This window comes from Cibotium barometz, chromosome 11, assembly GCF_041138505.1.
Source record: "Cibotium barometz isolate CiBa-2024 chromosome 11, ASM4113850v1, whole genome shotgun sequence".
NCBI lineage: Eukaryota > Viridiplantae > Streptophyta > Polypodiopsida > Cyatheales > Cibotiaceae > Cibotium > Cibotium barometz.
This window is the reverse complement of record NC_141056.1, coordinates 52,685,470-52,705,481: the sequence shown is the minus strand read 5'-3', so window position 1 is coordinate 52,705,481 and position 20,012 is coordinate 52,685,470. Positions and strand designations below refer to the sequence as shown.

The window sequence follows — 20,012 nt, the reverse complement described above, 5'->3', positions numbered from 1 at the left end:
TATACATAATGTAAAATCGTAAATTGGAAAAACTAATAGCTAATTTAATAAATTAACTATATAATCAAACACAAAAAAACATATATTAAACTTTAGGATATATTAATGTAAAGTAATGATAAATATAACAATAATTAAAAAATGAAATGTGAAATTAGCAACCCCTTCCTCTATACCATTAGGAGGGTAGACAATAAGAAACTCTTGCTCCTTGAGGCCCCTTTTATGTGAATCCAAAAATAATATCATTTAGTGAACTTTAGTGATTAGTATTTTTCGTAAAACACATATATCCATATCACCCAATGATTATATATTTACCCTAATAGACTTATCCCCATTATTCAATTATGTTTCTAAATGAGAGAGGTGGAACCATTGTCCATGTAACTATAAAATTTTAGAATGATTTTGAGGAAACCCATTGTTACGCTCTAAAAACAAATTCGCATGCACAACAAACAAGTTGCATTTTCTTTGGTGGAAATTTACCAAAATTATTGATTACAAGCACGAAGTCGTTAGATGTAAAAAATAAAGAAGGCCTATTTTTTAAGCAATGAAAGTACGGCACAAAGTCATTAGATGTACAAAAATAAAGAAGACCCTTGTCTTCGTTATTTTTAGAAGACCCTAGTCTTAATTATTTATAGAAGACCCTATTCTTCTAAAAATAGAAAAGGAATACAATATTTTAGTCTCTCATTATACGAAGATAAAACTGAGCAAGGGAAGTTGTGGGAAGGAGGGGGGGTGTTCATCATGCATACTTAAGAAATGATGAACACACTCACTTATCGCAAAACAGTGGCTCAGAGTGACACTCATGGAGGGTGTATATGTAATATCTATTGCAAAACTTAGTGTTGATAAAACCGAATTTAGTGAGTGCTTTAGGGTGGCATTCATGGAAGGTTTACTTGGCATTAATGATAAACATCATATACAAAGTGCTATTTAAGGGATATATATAAAATTCACAAAACTAAATCTAGGCCAAATCTTGATAGGAAAAAATTACTAACCCCTTGAGTTTATGAGATCAAAATAAAAAGGTTTGAATAACCTTAAAGTGCTTAAAAACCTTGAGTAGTAATGTTTCCATCGCTATTAAATCCTATCCATGAAAAGCTTTGATGCATCACACTTTACTATCCTTCATGCCCATTAAGCAAGACTTCTATAAAGCATGAAAGCTAGGCTTTGTAGTATATATGATAGAAAGGTATATAGATTGCTCTCAATGTTGTAAGCACTAAGACACTTATGACTCTTAAGTGCAAGAATATCTTGAAAAGGAGGCATGTTTAATTAATCCCCCACCACATTTGAGATGAGTGTTGGCTTAACATGTACTATAAGAAATTGTAGCTTTGATTTGTTATCTATAAACTCAAAGGCATTTAGAAAGAAGTTGGTGATATAAAGGATGGATGTAACTTGTTGGGTGACTGATAAGACAAATGCGCTAAAAGCTTATATCAAGGAATGGTGTAACGTAAGAGATAGATATGCAACACATCAATGTTTGATAAATTAACAATGCACTAAAAGGAGTTGCTATATGTTGACAAGAGACCCTTATGTTGGCGTTTGAATAAAATAAACGTACGAGGACAAACACGGTAAAGTTACCTAGTAAAGTGTTTTTCTAAACATGGTTGTCATGTTTTACATCCAAGTTCAAGATGCATGGACATTGGTAGTAAAAAGTGTCCAAAAACTATGCACTATTGAGGGACCAACTAGTATATATAGAACAAGAGACCAACTAGTTTGCATTTAGTCATGAGTTGTATTGAAATCAAATTAGATCTTGGGCAACTATGTCACCTCACACCCTACTTCACTTCTATTGGGGAAAACAAAGTCAGGGTCAATGTAGCTTCATAACATTATAAATTCGATCCTAGCTTTGCAACTCGTGTTATTCTTGTTCTCATGTCTGTGAGTGCAATTGGAGTGTTGGATTCCAAAAATGAAGGGAATCATGTGAACATACTCAAATTAGTAAATCTACAAACACTTGAAATTTTACCATATGTGCAAATGCACTCCCACCTTCACAAGATAAACAAAATTGTAGCCCCATGTATAAGCTCATATCTAATAAATCCATTTCATTTGTTGCATTTGTGTCCCCTCAAATTTGAAGTGTGTGACCAAAACCTCATTCCATCATGCATTTCTATGTGAAGAGATTGGAGGGCATAAACCATGACTTTCCTTGGAAGGGCAACTATTTTCACCATCTTGTGAGGTGTAAACCTCCCTTTTGAAACTATCTTGAGATTCTAGGCATCTAAATAAGAGGTGTGTTACATATTGTCCATGGGAATACATGGAAGGGATTGCACAATGATGTCTTCACTATTTCAACCCAACTTTTAGTGTATAAAGGGGAGTCCCAACATTCACCGTATAGTGAGACACACATGCAAGGTATACATGGGGTGTGTGTCTAAATTGTTTGGGATGGGTGGGTTAAGGAATCAAATGACTTGCACCCAAGAGATTCATTCTCCCCTTCATGGCTGTTTTGTCAAGCACCCTTCTTATCTTCTTGTGTTGTCCTTATGTTGGGAGTCCTTATCATTGTTATCCAATCTTGTTTATAGCAAGGATTACACTATTAACTTTAGAAAACCTTATGAAGTTCACAAAACCTCAGGTTGGGGAATGAAACGATATGCATTACAACCTCATGTAGCCATTGCATCTCTCTCTCTCTCTCTCTCTCTCTCTCTCTCTCTCTCTCGTATTAACTGCCCTCCTTGGGATACTAGTTCGCTTTAGATGTGGTGGCTTCGGGCACATAGCCAAAAGCTGTGTGTGGGGGGGGGGGTACACGTAAAACATGAGAGTGAAGTAAAGGAGATGGGAGAGACTTGTGGGGGTAATAGTGCTAAGGGAAAGGAGACATGCACTGGCAAAGCTGAAGAAGGAAAAGGGAAGGAGACCTTATTCAATGAAGGGGAAACTCAAGGTGAGGGAGCTTGGAAGGCTAGGAAAGCACTAAACAAAGGGGTTGTTAGAGAAAATCAAGGGAATTTGAGTCCTCTGTTGGTATTCAAATATCCTTTTAGCCCCTTAGGTGATCAGAATATTATAGCATCTCTAACTTTAGTGGAGAAGAGTGAATATATATGGTGGAATGAATGTATGCCAATGATTCTATACTGTTTTCAATAAAAAAAACTAAATTCAGCCACGTCAGCATCAAGTGGATAAAACTCTAAGATTGTTTAAGATCATTAATTTAGATCTGCGCTGAGATGAAAACATTTGAATAAAAAAATGATTCCTCTCCCCCCTCACCTACTGCGTGCTCATGGTGGAATTTTTGTCTCTCTTTCGGGGATGACGCGTTTTTGCCCTCTTTTTTTAAAAGCCCCCTGTTTTTCGTTGAGCTGTGTCTTTCGCCATAGCCACCGAGCTTTCTTGCCCCCCCCTCCTTCCTCCTCCTTTTCATCTTACCAAACTTTCTCCTGCTTTTAATGAATATCCTGAGTAGTTAAAATTTGCTTTTCTTTGCTTTTTGCCAGTAAACAGTAAACAGTAAACAGTAAACTGATTCCGGCCGGCTCTTCGTTTCGATTTACCCATAGGCATGGAAATGCATAGGAAGCAGGGTTCAAACCAAGGGACAGGGCAACACAGGTAACTTTTAATCTCCCTGATTAAGGCCTGAACCCCGCGCATTAGGTCATTTGCGCCTCTTGAAACCCTAATCTGCAGAGAATTCAGCAGAAACGTCAAGAGTTTCACCGCATCTCGTGTAGGCCACACAGCAGAGGCTTATGAAGAAGCAGATTTTGATGTTAACCTCAACCCTAATCTACAGGCCACTTCTGAATAAACAAGTTCTGTGGTTGACCCTAATTCTAGGTTACAGATCACATCAGAGACCTTTGAAGGGATTGAATTAGTGTTTCCTCTCAAATCTTAATCAGAGGAGATTAGGCTCCTAAATTTTCAACACAAATGCTTGCAAAGGAAGGTTAATCTGGCCTCCAAGTCCCTAATCAGCAGGTCGCATTTTTTGATAAACTTGTCTTTGCAAACCCTAATCAGCAGACGACTGCAAATTATGACCTCTGCTAACTCTGCCAGTTAACAAGAGCCTGGAAGGTTCTTGAAGAAGCTCAGGCTAATTTTGTCTCCAAACCCCAACGTGTGACTGCAGAACTCTTGAAGGAAGGAAGCCTGTTTCTGCCCTCACCATGTAACCGACTTTTTTCAAATGGTGATTTGTAGCGCTCCCCCTTAACTAGACCTTACAAGGTCAGCATTTTGTGTCAAGATGCCTTCATGGTTTGGCAACAAGTCTAGTATGAAAGACGTAAAGAAAAAGAAGAGCTTCGAAAACATATTCAATGGTGCCAAACGTAAACTTAAGCTCAACAGAGAGGAGAACAGGTCCTCGAGCTTGGACTCGGGCTCGGATGCTTCGAGCCTGTGGTCAGGATCTAGATCACCTGGCATTGTGGCACTTGATGATGCCCTGACACATGCCCCAGAAGCACAGCCTCATCCTTTGCCATGTGTCCCCCCTGCCAGAACAGACTCAGGGAAGTGTACTCAGACTGCGAGCTCACCTTCATTGCCGCTGCCTTCCCCTGAACAGTCATCGACTACTGAGGATGTAACAGAAGGTGAAGGATGTATTTCTGCGTATGGGTCGGGATCGACTTCAAGTGCGTGCTCTCAGGAGAGCATGTCCGTCACGGCGGATGCATGGTCAAACAATGGCTCTTCTAATTTGATGTTTCCTTCTCTGAGTACTCCTGCCGAAGACTCTACTAATGGGTTTGAACAGAAGGGTTTTGGGTGAGTTCGGCACCTTCACTCTCTGTTTTCTTTTGCTGCTCTTAGCCGGACAGCATTGCATTGTACTAGGTCTTTGACACCATACTCTCCTCCCTTTCTCCTCTCCACTTATTTTCTCCATTGTTCACATTGTTCATATGCTTTGAGAGAGAGAGAGAGAGAGGTGACACCAGTTTACGTTGGCATAGAATCTAACATGACTGCAAATGCAGGATTGTACAGGCAGGTTTGTCACCCAGATACAGCAGCATGAGTGCAAGGCAAGGCTATTCTCAAGCCAGCAGCCCCCATCTAATCCGGCGTTTCTCTGACAACCATGCAGATGCAGTTGCTCATGCTAGCAGCCCCCTTTTACACCGGCGTTACTCAGACAACCATGTAGATGCCGTTGCTCAAATCAGGAATGGAGTTACAAGCCATTTAGATAGCCCTGCAAGAAGTCCAAGAAATACATTTGGTGCAGATCCGTTATCTGGTGTCTTTTTCAAGGTGAGACTCAGGCGATGTTTTGCTGTTGGGTTGATGCCAGGGATCCTTTTTGTAGTATGTTTTAGCGTACAAATTGGATGATCATTAAATCAAGCAGTTCGTGTCTCAGCAGGGCAGAGTAAGTCCAGAGCCATCTGCAGCTCCAAGTCCAAGGGGAAGGAGCCGAGGTCCCAGTCCAGGTCCCAGCCCTCGGATACTAAGTGCTGCTGTGTCTCCATTGCATCCTCGGGCATCTGTTGGGGCTCAAGACGCTCTGAATGGTTGGCACGAAAGTGAAGCCCATCCCCTACCATTGCCTCCCAGTGCGCCATCTGGGTCATATCCTCCTTCACCCCCAGCTGTTCTCCGCAGTCCGGAAAGACCTGTTAACTTTCAGACTGGGTGGCGCAAAGGGACACTACTTGGCTCTGGGACCTTTGGTCAGGTCTACACTGGCTTTCACAGGTGGGCATAGTGAATCTTAGGTTGTCTCTCTAAGTAACCATTTTGAAAGCTGTTTTTATATGGATTGTGATCAATAGGTTTTTAGAAACATCTGCAAAGGTCTTGTGTTGGCATCATGATACTTTGTGGCAAGTTTGTGCATATGTTTGCGTGGTATTTTTCATGACTTTGAAGTCTTTACTTGAGCATTAAAGTGTGTAGATGACATTCAGGCTTCTATCAGCGGGCATCCATACTAGTTTCTTGTGGGTTGAATGTCTGTTTTGTCCTGATAGAAAGAATCTTTCTCTCTCTCTCTCTCTCTCTCTCTCTCTCTCTCACACACACACACACACACACACACACACATGTACACGCTTGTGCGCATGCATGCTTTTGGAATTCTAGGGATTTGATGTAATGCTAAGTTGAAGTTTGTGTTCTAAGACTCAAGCACGATTCAGCTTCCGCATGCATGTCGTAGTTGGTATCAAAGCATCTAGGATTTTTGTAGGCAGTGTTTTTTTGCATTAGATTTGTCGGAAGTGCATGCAACAAATTAGGGTATGCATTTATGCATGGGCTGCCAAATTAGGGTTTGTATTTTTGCATCTGCAACCAGTTCTGTGTATGTGCATAAGGCTTCTATGCATAGATCTTGCATGTAGGAATAGTTGCATACATTTAGGTCAAGTCTAGGTAGGCAGATCAGCATTACTCTTCATGGATTCCATATGGGAGCAGTACCTATACAAGAGTGTGAGGTTAAAAATGACTGGTATCGCTGGCACAATGAAGAATAGCTTGGCACAAATGGGAAGACGAGGAGTGCCAAGCTGGAGACAAATGGCAACACAAATGATCACATGGGAAAAGGAGGACTTGAAGCTTGGCATCGACAAAAGATGGAGTAATTTGATATCTTGCAAAAACAAGCGAAGAAGCGCGTCAAGCATGGCTCAGAGAGGAACACAAGGCCCAGATTTGCAAACAAATGACAAGCAACCTTGAAAAGATGACGAACGACTTTAAATATCACCGTATGTAGTTTACATACGGTGATATTCCAGCTGGGGTGCAGCTGGTTGAGATGTAGATGCCTGAGCCCGAATGGGTTTTCTAGATGTGGTTGTCAGAGCAGGAGCCTGATGACAAGCCAAACTCTGAGGATACTCTTGTGAGTCTCTCCAAATCCAGTGCGGAGGAGTATGAGATTACGGGTATACAATAGTTCCCATGATAGTCATGTCATTAGCGGACCTAATGAGCAAGTTTGGGCGAGGGCTTACCATTGGGCGGCAAGACTAGTGGAGGTTTGTTTTGTTCGCGTGTGGTGCTGCCCGACAAGCGGCTTTGACAGCCCTCCCTCTTCACCAGCTTCCCTACCTTTTGGTTGGGTGTTCCCGGTGAGTTTTATTGGGTCTGTTTTCTGCTGTCCATCCTGGCTGATTGGTTCTCGTGGTCGATTTCATTGAAAAGTGCGGGAGAGAAGTCTCGGGGTGGTGAGATTTGAGGTGGTACTTTGGCGTTCTTGTGGCAGTGTTCTCTTGCTGTAGATATGGGTCCCCTCTGCATGAACAAGGAGGACAAGCTGGACAGAGCTAACTACGCTTATTGGAAGCTGAATATATGGGCTTGGTTCATTTATAAGGGTTTGTGGAATATTAGAAGAAGCCCGAGCATCCGCAAAACTTGAGACGTTGGAGGATGAATTTCTTGTAGAGCTTGAAGGCTGTGAGGATCGTGATTCTAAGGCGCACTTGGTGCTTGTGTGGACCATTATGAAGGTTGTCTCACCGGCCGTGCAAACCCTAAGCAGTGCACATGAAGTTTGGTCCAAGTTGGCGGATCTCTATGCTCAGGATTCCTCGATGCAGGTAGGTACTTTGCAAGGTTAGCTCTATAGTCTGGTGTGTCCGACAGGAAGTTCTATGCAATCGTTTCTTATGAAGGCCAAGGTCATCCATGACTAGTTGCCTTGTCCTCTACTCAATTGGCTGCACTAATCCTCACGAAGCTTCCTTTGGAGTACGATGTGGTTTCTTGGGCTTTGTGGTTCGAGGTCAAAGAAAGCAAGCTGGATTTTGATGACCTCAGTTCCCTTCTCTTGGAAGAAGAGTTTGTCCTCGACTCATAGGGTAAGGTGAGGTGTCTCTTAATGGTCAAGATCAGGCACTTGCTACAATGCTAAGAAAGTTCGGAGCTGGTGCTACTCTTGTGGGAAGAAAGGTCACTTGGCAAAGGATTGATTGTCCAAGAAGAAGGACAAAGCCAAGGTCAAGGACGAGTCTTCATCAAAGAAGAAGGGCAAGGACAAAGAACAAGAAAGTGCATGTGATTCTTCTACTAGCACTTTCAGTGCTCCCAGGGCCCTCCGTGGATGGTGTACTTCTTTGGCCATAAGGACAGGTTTCCCCCCACGTGTCATCATCCCAATCCTGTCCCGAAGTCCCTCTGTCATCATCCATCCTTGGGCAACCGTTTTCTCTGAAAACCCGGTCTGTTCTCCAAACCACTCTGTCTCTGATGAAGATCTATGCATCTGGTCTTCCTCTAGTCCACAATCCATTCCTGCCCTGACTCTGAACACCGTCTTGGTCTTCTTTCCTGGAACTGAGTTTGGCACTCTCACATCACCCTTGGAGGATCAACCTCCCTTGGGACCGTTGCCTGAGAACCTATCTGGCTCATGGCACTGCCATCCCCATCTGGCACTCTTCTTTCAGCCCTAAACACTCTTGGAAACCTTCTGATGCAAAAACGCACCATCTGATGCAAAAACGCAGGTATAGAGAGAGAGTAGAGAGAGAGATGTGCTGGAAATTCAGTATATTTCTATGATACAAAAAGGTATCTGAATCTGCAGCCATGGGCTGCCTTACATAAAAGGTGATGACACCTAAATCTATCCCCTATGGGACCTCTAATGATCCAATCCCCTAGTGGGAGAGAATGAATGAATCTATGAGCACTTGGGCCTTTTTATATGGGTCTTTGACCCCCTTTATGCTGGCCAACTGCTGGTCGGCCAGTTCCACAATCATAAAATACTTTCAGCGCTGCTCGACTTGTTGTAAACGCTGCCTGACTAGATCTACTCCTTGCTCATGATGCGCCTGCTGCCCACACTCTGCTGACGTCAGCCGACAGCTCTTCTGGCAGCTAGCATCCTTTGTCCTGCACAGCCGACAGCCACCTGATCCATGCTTTGCTTCAATCTACACTGCAAAAAGGTGCTCTGTGTTCTGTGCTCTGTCATCCTGGTTTGTCTACCTGGTTCATACTCTTTATCTGGTTGCCTTTTCTGGATCTAGTCCTGAGAATGTCCATGGCATCTATGATGCACATGACAATTGTTCAAGGTTTTGGGACATGATATGTTCACAGTCCACTATTGGGAGATTATGGGCGTGGTATGTCTGTTAGCTCATCAGTCTATACTTGGAATTCATTGCATACTGGTGTGGGAATTCGGAGCCAAGCAGATTTCCTTGCTGTTCAGGGTGGCATTATGTTTTGAGGAGATAGGTTGGCAGGTGCATCTTCCGCAGTGCCAAGCACTCCCTAATTGGTGTAGCCAACTGCTGCAGTCTGCTATAGATTGCCACAATGTAACACGCGGAAGCTCTGAGAGTCTTCTTTCAGCCCTAAACACCACTTAGAACATGCTGATGCAAAAACGCAGACAGAAGGGAGAGTAGAGAGGGAGAGAGCTGGAAATTCAGTATATTCATATGGTACAAAAAGGTACTCTAGATCTACAGCCATAGGCTGCCTTCTTGAAAAGGTGGAATATACCAAAACAGTCCTATACTAAGGACCCACTCCATAAGGGAGTGAATGACCAACATAATGAGCATCTATGCCTTTATATAGGCTCTTGGACAATAGAAGAGCTGGCCGACTGCTGGTTGCCGACTGGCAGATTTCTCCATAAATGTTGATGCGCCTGTAGCCGCCTCTCATCTGGTTCAGCCGATAGTCCTTCTTGCAGCCAACAGTACCCTCCTTGCAGCCGACAGGTCATCCCTGTCCCCTTCTCCTAGTCCACACCAGCCAAAACAGCACTTTATGCTCCAACTTCTGGTTCTTATCATCTTTTTCTGGCTGCCCCTTCTGGACTAGCGTCAGGATATGCCCATGGGCAAACATGCACATGACATCCCCCTCTGCTAAACTTGATGACGGGATTCCAACTTGTTCTTGGATGACTGTCCCATTTTTTTCCCGAAGTCCCTCTGTCATCCATCCACCTTTGGCAACCCTTTTCTCTGAAAACCCGGCCCGGTCTCCAAAACCACTCTGACTCTGAATAAAATCTATGCATCTATTCTATCCAGTCCCCAATCCATTCTTGCCTTGACTCTGAACACTGTCTTGGTCTTCATTCCTTAGAAATGAGTCTGGCACTCTCACATCACCCCTTGGAGGATAATCCTCCCTTGCGACCGTTGCCCGGAAACCTATCTGGCTCACAGGACTGCCATCCCCTCTTGCTTTGTGGAACACCACCAACAAACCTCCTGGGAGCTCTTCCCGATCTTGTGTTCCTTGCCTTGGGCTTCGTACCCGTGCACTTTCCTGTACCTCGGACCTGGACACCATTATATGGGACTGAATCAGTGTTTAGCTTTGCTGAGCCTGATGCTCTTATACCAATGTAACACGCGGAAGCTTTGAGAGTCTTCTTTCAGCCCTAAACACCACTTAGAACATGCTGATGCAAAAACACAGACAGAAGGGAGAGAAGAGAGAGAGAGAGTTGGAAATTCAGTATATTCATATGGTACAAAAAGGTACTCTAGATCTACAGCCATAGGCTGCCTTCTTGAAAAGGTGGAATATACCAAAACAGTCCTATACTAAGGACCCACTCCATAAGGGAGTGAATGACCAACATAATGAGCATCTATGTCTTTATATAGGCTCTTGGACGATAGAAGAGCTGGCCGACTGCTGCTGGTCGGCCAGCCGATTGGCAGATTTCTCCATAAATGTTGATGCGCCTGCAGCCACCTCTCATCTGGTTCAGCCAACAGTCCTTCTTGCAGCTGATAGTACCTCCTTGCAGCTGACAGGTCATCCCTGTCCCCTTCTCCTAGTCCACACTAGCCAAAACAGCACTTTATGCTCCAACTTCTGGTTCTTATCATCTTTTTCTGGCTGCCCCTTCTGGACTAGCGTCAGGATATGTCCACGGGCAAACATGCACATGACACACAAACCAAGTGTGAGCTGTGTCTCTTTCACTTTTGGAGGCCAATAGTTGGTAGTGTCCCTCTTTGACTTAGAACTCTATGAGCAGCAACATAAGTAGTGATTTGCGAGCATGAAAGCTTGTACTCAACAAGCCTCACAATCAACAAACACTTACGGATCTTTGAGAGCAATGACACGTTCTGCCTGAAGTCGGTCTTCAGCCTCCTTTTGGCTTCATGACATTGATGTGGAGAAAGTCCTTAAGTTGCTGGAAAGCAACGAGCTCTACGTCAATGAAAAGAAGTCAGAATTTTATCTGTTCCAGGTGCATTACTTGGGATATATAATTAGTGTTGAAGGCATTCGACTTGATCCGGCTAAAGTGGCCGAGATTGTTAACTGGGAAGTACCTCAGACAGCTTATGACATTAGATCATTTGTGGGTATATGCCAGGCATATTCTACCCACATCGACAAGTTTTCTGATCTCTCGGCAGATCTCACCGACCTGCTAAAGGGAGTGAAAACAAGAAGGCAAAAGATTCGAATGACTCCACGAGCGTTGGAGGCATTCCAAAACCTCAAGGTGGCTTTATCAGAAGCGCCTTGTTTAGCCCTTCCTCGTGGGACGAACTATTTCAAGTGATCACCGATGCGAGTAACATCGCAATTGGAGGTGTATTGGAACAGAATGCCCACCAAGTAGCTTACATGTCTCGTAAGTTACTGCCCGCCGAAAAGAACTACTCAGTCTATGATTGTGAACTCCTAGCAGTTATACAGGCTTTGAAACATTGGAAACATTTCCTATATGGCCGTGACTTCGAGGTTCGCACTGACCATCAGGCTTTGCGCTGGATTCAGACGATGCCAAGTGCACAATGGAGTGATCGACAACACCGTTGGAGTCAGATATTCCAACAGTTCGGTGGTATGATTGAGTACCTTCCAGGAAAGGCCAATCCAGTGGCCGATGCTTTGAGCAGGAAGGGACAAGTATCTACGATTCAGACCACTAGACTTGACCTTGTTGGTACAGGACTAGAGGACATGAAGCACATGTACGCGGATTCAGAGGAATTCGGTACTCAGTGGGAACAGGCATTGGATGCCACAGGACCATGCCATTTTCTGATTCGCGATGGTTGGCTTTTCTACAAAGGCCGACTATGTGTCATGAAGTCATTCAGGGCAGCTCTTCTCCATGATGCCCATGACGCCATTACAGGTGGTCATAGGGGCATGAATTCGACTCTGAAGAAATTAGAACGGCAATACTATTGGCCAAAGATGAGGCGTGATGTGTTTACATATGTACAAGGCTGTGTCATTTGTCAAAAGGTGAAAGCTCCTTGTGGAAAGAAGATAGGGTTGTTACAGCCCTTGCCAATTCTTGAGGATCCTTTCCAGGACATTTCGATGGACTTTGTCACAAATCTGCCTCCCAGTCCGAGTAAGCGTAATACGCAGTGCTTAACTATTGTTGATAGGTTTAGCAAATTTGTTATGCTTATTCCTTGCAGGGCCAATGTGACCGCCGAGGATGTTGCCCAGTTATTCATTCGGCATTGGAACCCAATTGGCAGGATTCCTAGAACCATAGTGTTAGACCGAGATGCCAAGTTTACCAGTCATTTTTGGAGGGCATTGTTTGATAATTTTGGTACTAAGCTGAATTTTTCCAGTGCATTCCACCCACAGACAGATGGCCAGGCAGAGATTATGTCCACGATCAGCAAGGTAAGTGGGAATCGTATTTGCCTTTAGTTCAAGCTGTTTTGAATGACTCTTTTTCTTCAGCTATTGGCAGGACTCCGTATGAGGCAGCGTTTGGAAGACCTTTCCAGTCGTTGTTAACCAGGACTTCGTCTTCGGCACCGGAGGCGAACAGAGTGACGGAGTCTTACCAGGAGATTTTAGAGTCAGTAAAGGACAGATTGGCTAAAGCGCAAGAGGCCTACACTCGACAGGCCAATAAAGACCGAAGGGATATGAAGTTTTCGGAAGGAGATTGCGTTTATCTTCGGATTATGAAGCAAAGACTGAAACCGGTGGGCGAGCGATGCCCAAAGTTGTCTTTCAGGAGCTTCGGACCATTTCCCATCCGGAAAAAGATTAATGAGGTGTCTATGCAGTTAAAGCTACCTCCGAGTTGGACTATGCGCGATGTATTTCATGTCAGTTGGTTAAAGCCATATGCAGGTCCACCCCCTTCAGAGGTCAAAGACGAAGCGGAACCAAACATTGTGGATGAAGTAGAAGTAATGGTTCCAGAGCAGATCCTTCTGCACCGTTTCAAGCATGGCTCAGGCCGAAGACTACGACAGTTCCTCACGAAGTTTCAGGACCGAGGAACCCATGAAGCGGTATGGCTTAACAAAGAGTTCTTCGAAGACTATCCGGCGTTATTGACGGATTATTTGGAGGCTTTGCAGCTTCTGTCAAGTTAAGCAGAAGGGGATGTCACGTGCATCCCGCACTTGGATGCCACGTAGACATTTCTGTACAGAAGGTGCAGGACATGGGATGGTGAACTGGTCCCATGTGAGCCCAGTCCGGGACGAGTTAGCCAAGGATCCATCTCAGTCGTCTGAGGTCAGGTGTGCATTGTCGTGCACATGAGACTAAGGTCAGATGTACATTGTCTTGCACATGAAACAGTGCCAGTCCGCGATGTGAGTCTCCCTCTAGAATGATGACAGTGGTTCTGTGTATCTGGTATGGTACCGGATGCCAGATCACTGAGTAGATAGTGGTTAGGACAAGGGGCCAGCCCATAGGGCTACCCCGGGTCTAAGTGGGGGCATGGGAATGGTATAGAACCACCCCCATGAGGGCCAGGAAGGCCCAGGCTGAACCCACCAGCCATGGAGGGGCTGTAGGACAGCCCTAGGGCAAAGATAAGGCAATTTCCAGGAGTTAACAGCCTTTATATGGCTGTAGGGCATGTATGGGGCAGCCTATACAGGCTGCCCAGCCCTGGGATTGTGGGCAAAAGCTGCGTCCAGCCAATCAGAAGCAGGCGCATCATGTCCAGGCTTTTAAGGAAAAAAGGAAGCATTTTATGTGAATATTTTCAGCATTTATTGCTGAATTTTCATCAGTCGTGGGACATTTATGCTGGCTGCCTGTTTGTCTACTGGCCGACTGCTCCTGATGGGGTAGTATAAATAGTGGAGGCCACAATCCCATTCAATCATCTCATTATTCACCAAGTGCTCAAGCAAATCAAGGGCCAGACAAGCCAAGGGACTTGCTAAGCAAAGGGGTGGAGATCTGAAGGTCAAGGGCAGGAATTTCCAGCCAAGAAAAGATCCAAGATTGCTGTATTTTCTTTCAGATTTATCATCATTCTAATAAAGCAAACACCATCCGTGGGTGGGGGCCCTACAGAGGGTAATTGGGACCTAATACTGTGTCCTCTCTCTCTCTCTCTCTCTCTCTCTCTCTCTCTATTTTTTGCACTTCTCCTTTCAAGTGTTGTGCGTTAATTTCCGTCGCAAAAAGAGTGCTGAATTCTGAGTTTTGAAGTTACCGATCTTTCTCCGAAGCTTCCGCATATTACACCAGCTCCCGCTTGATGCCATGTTCTTCACAAAACCGCACAAAAGCATTAGAAGAGAATTCTCCTCCTTTGTCAGTCCGAAGAGTCTTCACCTGCAATCTGGACTCCTTCTCCACCATAGCATGCCACTCCTTGAACCGAGCAAAAGCTTGGTCCTTCTGGGAAATAAAATAAACCCATGTAAATCTGCTACAATCATCAACAAGCAGCATTAAGTACAAAGAACCTCCCAAGGGTGGGGTCTGCATAGGTCCACATAAGTCAGTGTGTACCAACTCCAAAGGTTTCAAAGCCGGCCTAGTAGCTTGCTTCGGAAAAGATTCCTTCTGTTGCTTACCACGAATGGAAGAACTACAGTGTCCCTGCCTGTTGCCAACATCTGGCAAGCCATTCACCGTCTGGTCCTGGAAAGCCCGTCGCAGTGCATCCACATTCAAGTGGCCAAAACGGAAATGCTACAAATCACCGATCTGAGTGCTGAGAGTTTGTAGATTCCATTCTCCACTCCGCCTTCTCAAACAACTTGGCCTGTTGCTTTGTCCCATAGAGCAACAAAATGCTCATCAAACTCCACCTGGATGCCAATCTTACAAACATCATGCATTGGCAAAAGACGAAAACCAAGTGTTGGGATGTAAAGAACACGAGAGGATTGCTTTCCCCCTTTGCCATTGGGAATAATCTCCATTTCGCCCTCTTTGTGAATCGGGATAGTGGAATTGTCGCCAATGAAAATGCAACGTGACTGTTGCTTAAGATCTTGTAATAACTCTCGGGAAGGAGTCATGTGCCTGGAAGCACCACTATCGAGAATCCACTCCCGAGTATCCTTGGCGGTGAAACCAACTGCCTCCCTGCTCGAAGAAGATGAAGCATTTGTGTCCATAATCTCCAAGTGCACAAAAGCTGGAGTCTTGGTAGCTGCAACTGAAGAATCAATACTCTTCTCGGTACTCCACTTAGGAATTTTCTCCAATAGTGGCCTTTCTCGCCACAATTGTTACAGGTCCGCTCGGCCTTCAAAGCATCACGCTCTGAAGCGGGCTTCTTCTCAGAAGACTTCTCCAATGAAGACTTTCTCTTGCCCTTATTGTTGTTGTTGTTACGACCTTTTGGTCGCTGGCCAATCAAGGCCTCAGAACCTCCGCCCTGTGGAGGGTTCGTAAAACGCTCTTCCTGGTCCAAGACCATAGGCACAAGCTCCTCCCATGTGATGGTGCTAAGCCTCCCATTGGTGATCAAAGAGGAGTAGAAAGCTGAATACTGAGAGGTAAGATGAGACAGCAAAGTGATGGCCATGTCCTCTGAAGATATCTCCTTTCCAACTTGAAGGATCTCCTGCTGAAGAGCCTGTAGCTTGTTGATGTGCTCTCGCATTGTCTCGAAGACTTTGCAGGATTCATCACCCGCATGTGTAGTTCCAAGGAAATCCGCTTCATGGGTGATACCATGTTATACAGAGAAGCCAAATGCTGCCAAATCCCTCTGGCCAGCTTATATGTTTGATATGATTAATCACATGTGGTGTGCAATTAAGGAAGATAAAAGAACGCACACGGGCATTGACATGATCCCATAACTGTGCTTGAGCCTCCCATTCTTTCCTAGTAGAGGGTAAAAGCTCCCCGTCCTCCAACTCTGGCTGTGGAACACCAACCACAATGAAATCAGGCTAGTCATAAGACAACAAGACAGACTCCATCATTACCTTCAAGATGCCATAGTTGGTCCCGTCCAACTGTCGATCCACAGGGAATGTGGGGATCTTCACGTGCTTCTCAACCATCTCAAGGGTTCACAAGGTCTTGTGAAGGGAGGGTGGGTGGGAAAAAAATGAAGAGTCTGCAAACACTATGCAAGGTGGCTGTCCAACGGTGATGGCTGCCTTCTACCCGATCTCCAAGTCGTGAATAGCCCAAGAAATCTCCAATCAGCCAACCCCCAAGCTCTCACTGTCTCCAAGCTTCAAGCCACTTGGGGCTTTGATACCATGTCGGAATGCATAGCGGAAAATGAGACAAGTGCTGTGGAAAACAAAACGCAGAAGTGTAGAGAGAGAGAAGTTGTATAAACTCTGCTATATACACAAGAATCTGATACAAAATAGGTGTGGGGGGAAAGGGTGGTATTTATACCACCCTCCAATACTGGTCAGCTAGGTCAAAACAGCCGACAATGTGCTTGGGTTGTCCACGACTGAGAAAAAATGCAATCGGCCAGCATATCATTAGTCGGCCAAGACAAACTCACAAGTCGGCCAGCACAAAACTGTCCCACGACCATAAAAAATAGGGAAAACATGGAAAAAATGGGGAAAAATGAGAAAATCTCTTGGGTGGACACACACACAGCAAAGGCCCTCATTGTACAGATAGGAGATGACTGCTAACAGAAGCATGTGCTGAAAATTTTGGAAACCCTACTTTGTACAGTGTAAACTGCTCCTTGGGTTGCTCTTTCTTTTCTTCGGCTTCTTTTGCTTGCTGTAGTTGTACCTTGAGTAACATGTTTTGCTCCATTAGCTTTTGAAGGAGTATATTTGCGCTTTGCGGAAGCGTTTCTTATTTGCTTGTGTCTTCGTGGACACTTTCTTCTATAGCGGTGCCTTCTTTGAAGCTTCTTTCTTCTTCTCTTGACATGGTGAATGGCTGGGTGGTTTTTCCTCACCTCGGTTTTACCATTCGTGGACTTGCTCTCTCTTTAGGTAGTCGAGCTGTGTCACAACTAGAAGCTCTGATACCAATGTAGCATGCAACTAGTTTGATTGTGTAACGCACAAGACCTTCTTTATACCTTTATGTTAGTTATAGATTAGATCTAATACCATTGATTAGATTCAATGTATACATGGCTATAGATAGAGTGTTTGGATCAAAAAATAAAGGGAACAATAATTGAAGTGACATAGTACTTTTACTTCGTGACGTTTGTAACATGCAATTGCTTTGATCGTGTAACACACAACAAGACCTTCTTTATACCTTTGTGTTAGTGAGTATGAAGCAATCCACTTTTATCTTTATACACAGGAGGTAGAGCTAGAGAGAGAGAGAAAGAAAGAAAGCTGTATTAACGTCTACTAGAGGCCGAACTTGACCTATGAGACAAATCAATGTACAACTGTCAATGTCTTCTGGATGTCTAGAAAAAAAAAAGGACAAAATGAACATGAAATAAACTATGAAAGTATTGAGCTAGTGGGGGGGTGTGATGGATGGAGCACTACTGCGAGAGGCTTAGTATGCAACCTATATGCATAGTGTCACGTGCATCCCGCACTTGGATGCCACGTAGACATTTCTGTACAGAAGGTGCAGGACCTGGGATGGTGAACTGGTCCCATGTGAGCCCAGTCCGGGACGAGTCAGCCAGGGATCCATCTCAGTCGTCCGAGGTCAGGTGTGCATTGTCCTGCACATGAGTCCAAGGTCAGGTGTGCACTGTCCTGCACATGAAGCAGTGCCAGTCCGCGCTGTGAGTCTCCCTCTGGAATGATGTCAGATGTGCTGTGTATCTGGTTTGCAACTGGATGCCAGACATCTGTAGGCATGTAGGTTTGCATGTAGAGATGGGGCCAGCCCATAGGGCTACCCCAGTGCAAGGATTTGCATGTGCATACTTAGTATGGGCATGGGGGAGGTATAGAACCACCTCCAAGGGGCCAGGAGAGCCCAAGCCTTGCCCACCAGCCAAGGCAAGGGCTGGGAGGGGCTGTCGGCCAGCTGTACTACTGCTGGACAGGCAGCCGACTGGGTCCAAAGCCCTAATCTGCAAGTCGGCCAGGTGTAGGGGCAGTCCCCACACCCATGCGCAGCATGCCCAGCAGCCAGGGGCTGTCCCAGAAGCATGCGCAGGCTGGACAGCAGGGTGGCCTAGTGTGGATGCATTTATATTTAGTGTGCAAGCATTTTATGGGAATAAACTCAGTCGTGGAGCTTTTATTAGCTGGCCGACTGGATGAAAGAGGGGGTATAAATACCCCAGCCCATAATCCCATCATTTATCTCATAATTCACCAAGAGCTCCAAGCAACCAAGGGCCAGGACAGCCAAGAACATTGCTAAAGCTAAGGGGTGAAGGATTGAAGGTCAAGGGCAGGTTTTCCAGCCAAGAAAAGGTCAAGTACTTTGTATTTGTTTCAGATTTACATCATTCTAATAAAGCAAATACACCATCCGTGGTGGGGGCCCTACAGAGGGTAATTGGGACCCAATACTGTGTCCTTCTCCATCTCCCCCTTCTCTCTCTATTTTCTGCACATCGTCTTTCAGTTTTTGTGCGTTAATTCCGTCGCGAAAAGAGTGCTGTTTTCTGAGTTTTGAAGTACCGATCCTTCTCCGAAGCTTTCCGCATATTACAGTGGTATCAGAGCTCACTTCAAGGACAAAGATTCAGCAAAGAAAACCAGAAAATTTTTTCGCTCGTGTGGTTGGTTTTTAGACGCCGGTGGACTACCCCTTTCGGAGTGACTCCTGTCCCTCGAAGGACGGTTGGTTTTTAGCCTCCGGAAGCCTCCGGAAGTCTCCCACACAGATAGTGGATGGTCAGATTGCGTTCCGGAAAGGAACTGCATTTTCCCGCTATGGCGAACTTCGGCGACGAGAGAGAACCAGAACCATGGGACCAGAGTGCACCAGGCAGCCCAGCTAGGGCACCCGGCTTGAGTGTACAAGACATGTTCCAGCAGATGATGCGAGCAATCGCAGACCAGACAACCAAGTTGGATGAGCAGAAGGCGCGGATTTTGGCTCTGGAGGAGCGTTCTCGCTCTCCAGCGTCGCGTTTTCCATCTCCTCCTCCCTCTCCTTCCGTACCCCAGATACCAGATCCTCGTCACAGGGACCCTCTCGAGGGGTCACAGCCGCAGCCAAGCTCCTTGCTTGAGATGCAGTTGCGCGCATTGGAGATTCGACAACGCGAAGACGACGCCATGCGACGAGTGGAACACGAGCGTTACCTCAGAGCCTTGGATGCCAGATTGACACCAGCGGCGCCCTCGAATCATTTTCCCGAGAAAATGAATTTCAGTAAGTATAATGGTAAACTCGATCCCACTACTCTGTATTCATGGTTACATCAATTTGAAGCTTACTTTGCCGCAGTTAGGAAATCGGATATTGACAAAGTGATCTTAGCCAGTTGGTACTTGGAAGGTGAGGCCATTCCTTGGTGGACTCAGTGGGCTCATGCCCACACCAGATCAGGTATGGCAGCTTATGGGTGGGACGAGTTCGTCCGTGACCTTAAGCAGCGGTTTTTACCGCCCCACTACCTTGAGCGACTTGAAGACGAGTTCAGGGGTGCGCGTCAGAATGCGCAACCAGTCCTTCAATTTGCCAATAGAATTTCGACCTTGTGTCTACAATTAGGCTTATCTGATGCGGACAAGAAAGGGCAGTTTCTGTATGGCCTGGACACGCAAATCCAATGGGAGGTGCGTATGTTTAGGCCAGCCACCTTTGAGGACGCACTCTCGCTTGCGCAGAGTGCAGAAATGAAACACAAT

At 45.3% G+C, this 20,012-nt stretch overlaps 1 protein-coding gene across 2 annotated transcripts in view; it reads left to right on the top strand.

Annotated features, from left to right (window-relative positions):
- The first annotated feature begins 3,276 nt into the window (after positions 1–3,276).
- The window catches only part of LOC147634320 (mitogen-activated protein kinase kinase kinase YODA-like), a 64,431-nt gene continuing 47,695 nt past the window's right edge, over positions 3,277–20,012 (top strand). The window contains exons 1-3 of one of the 2 annotated variants that reach the window (XM_086805464.1): positions 3,277–4,830; positions 5,043–5,319; positions 5,432–5,763. In XM_086805464.1, coding sequence (XP_086661590.1) covers positions 4,304–4,830; positions 5,043–5,319; positions 5,432–5,763 — 1,136 coding nt within the window. In that variant the 5' untranslated portion in view covers positions 3,277–4,303. Of the gene's footprint in view, positions 4,831–5,042; positions 5,320–5,428; positions 5,764–20,012 lie in introns of both variants that reach the window. The other variant, XM_086805463.1, reaches the window with a different exon arrangement.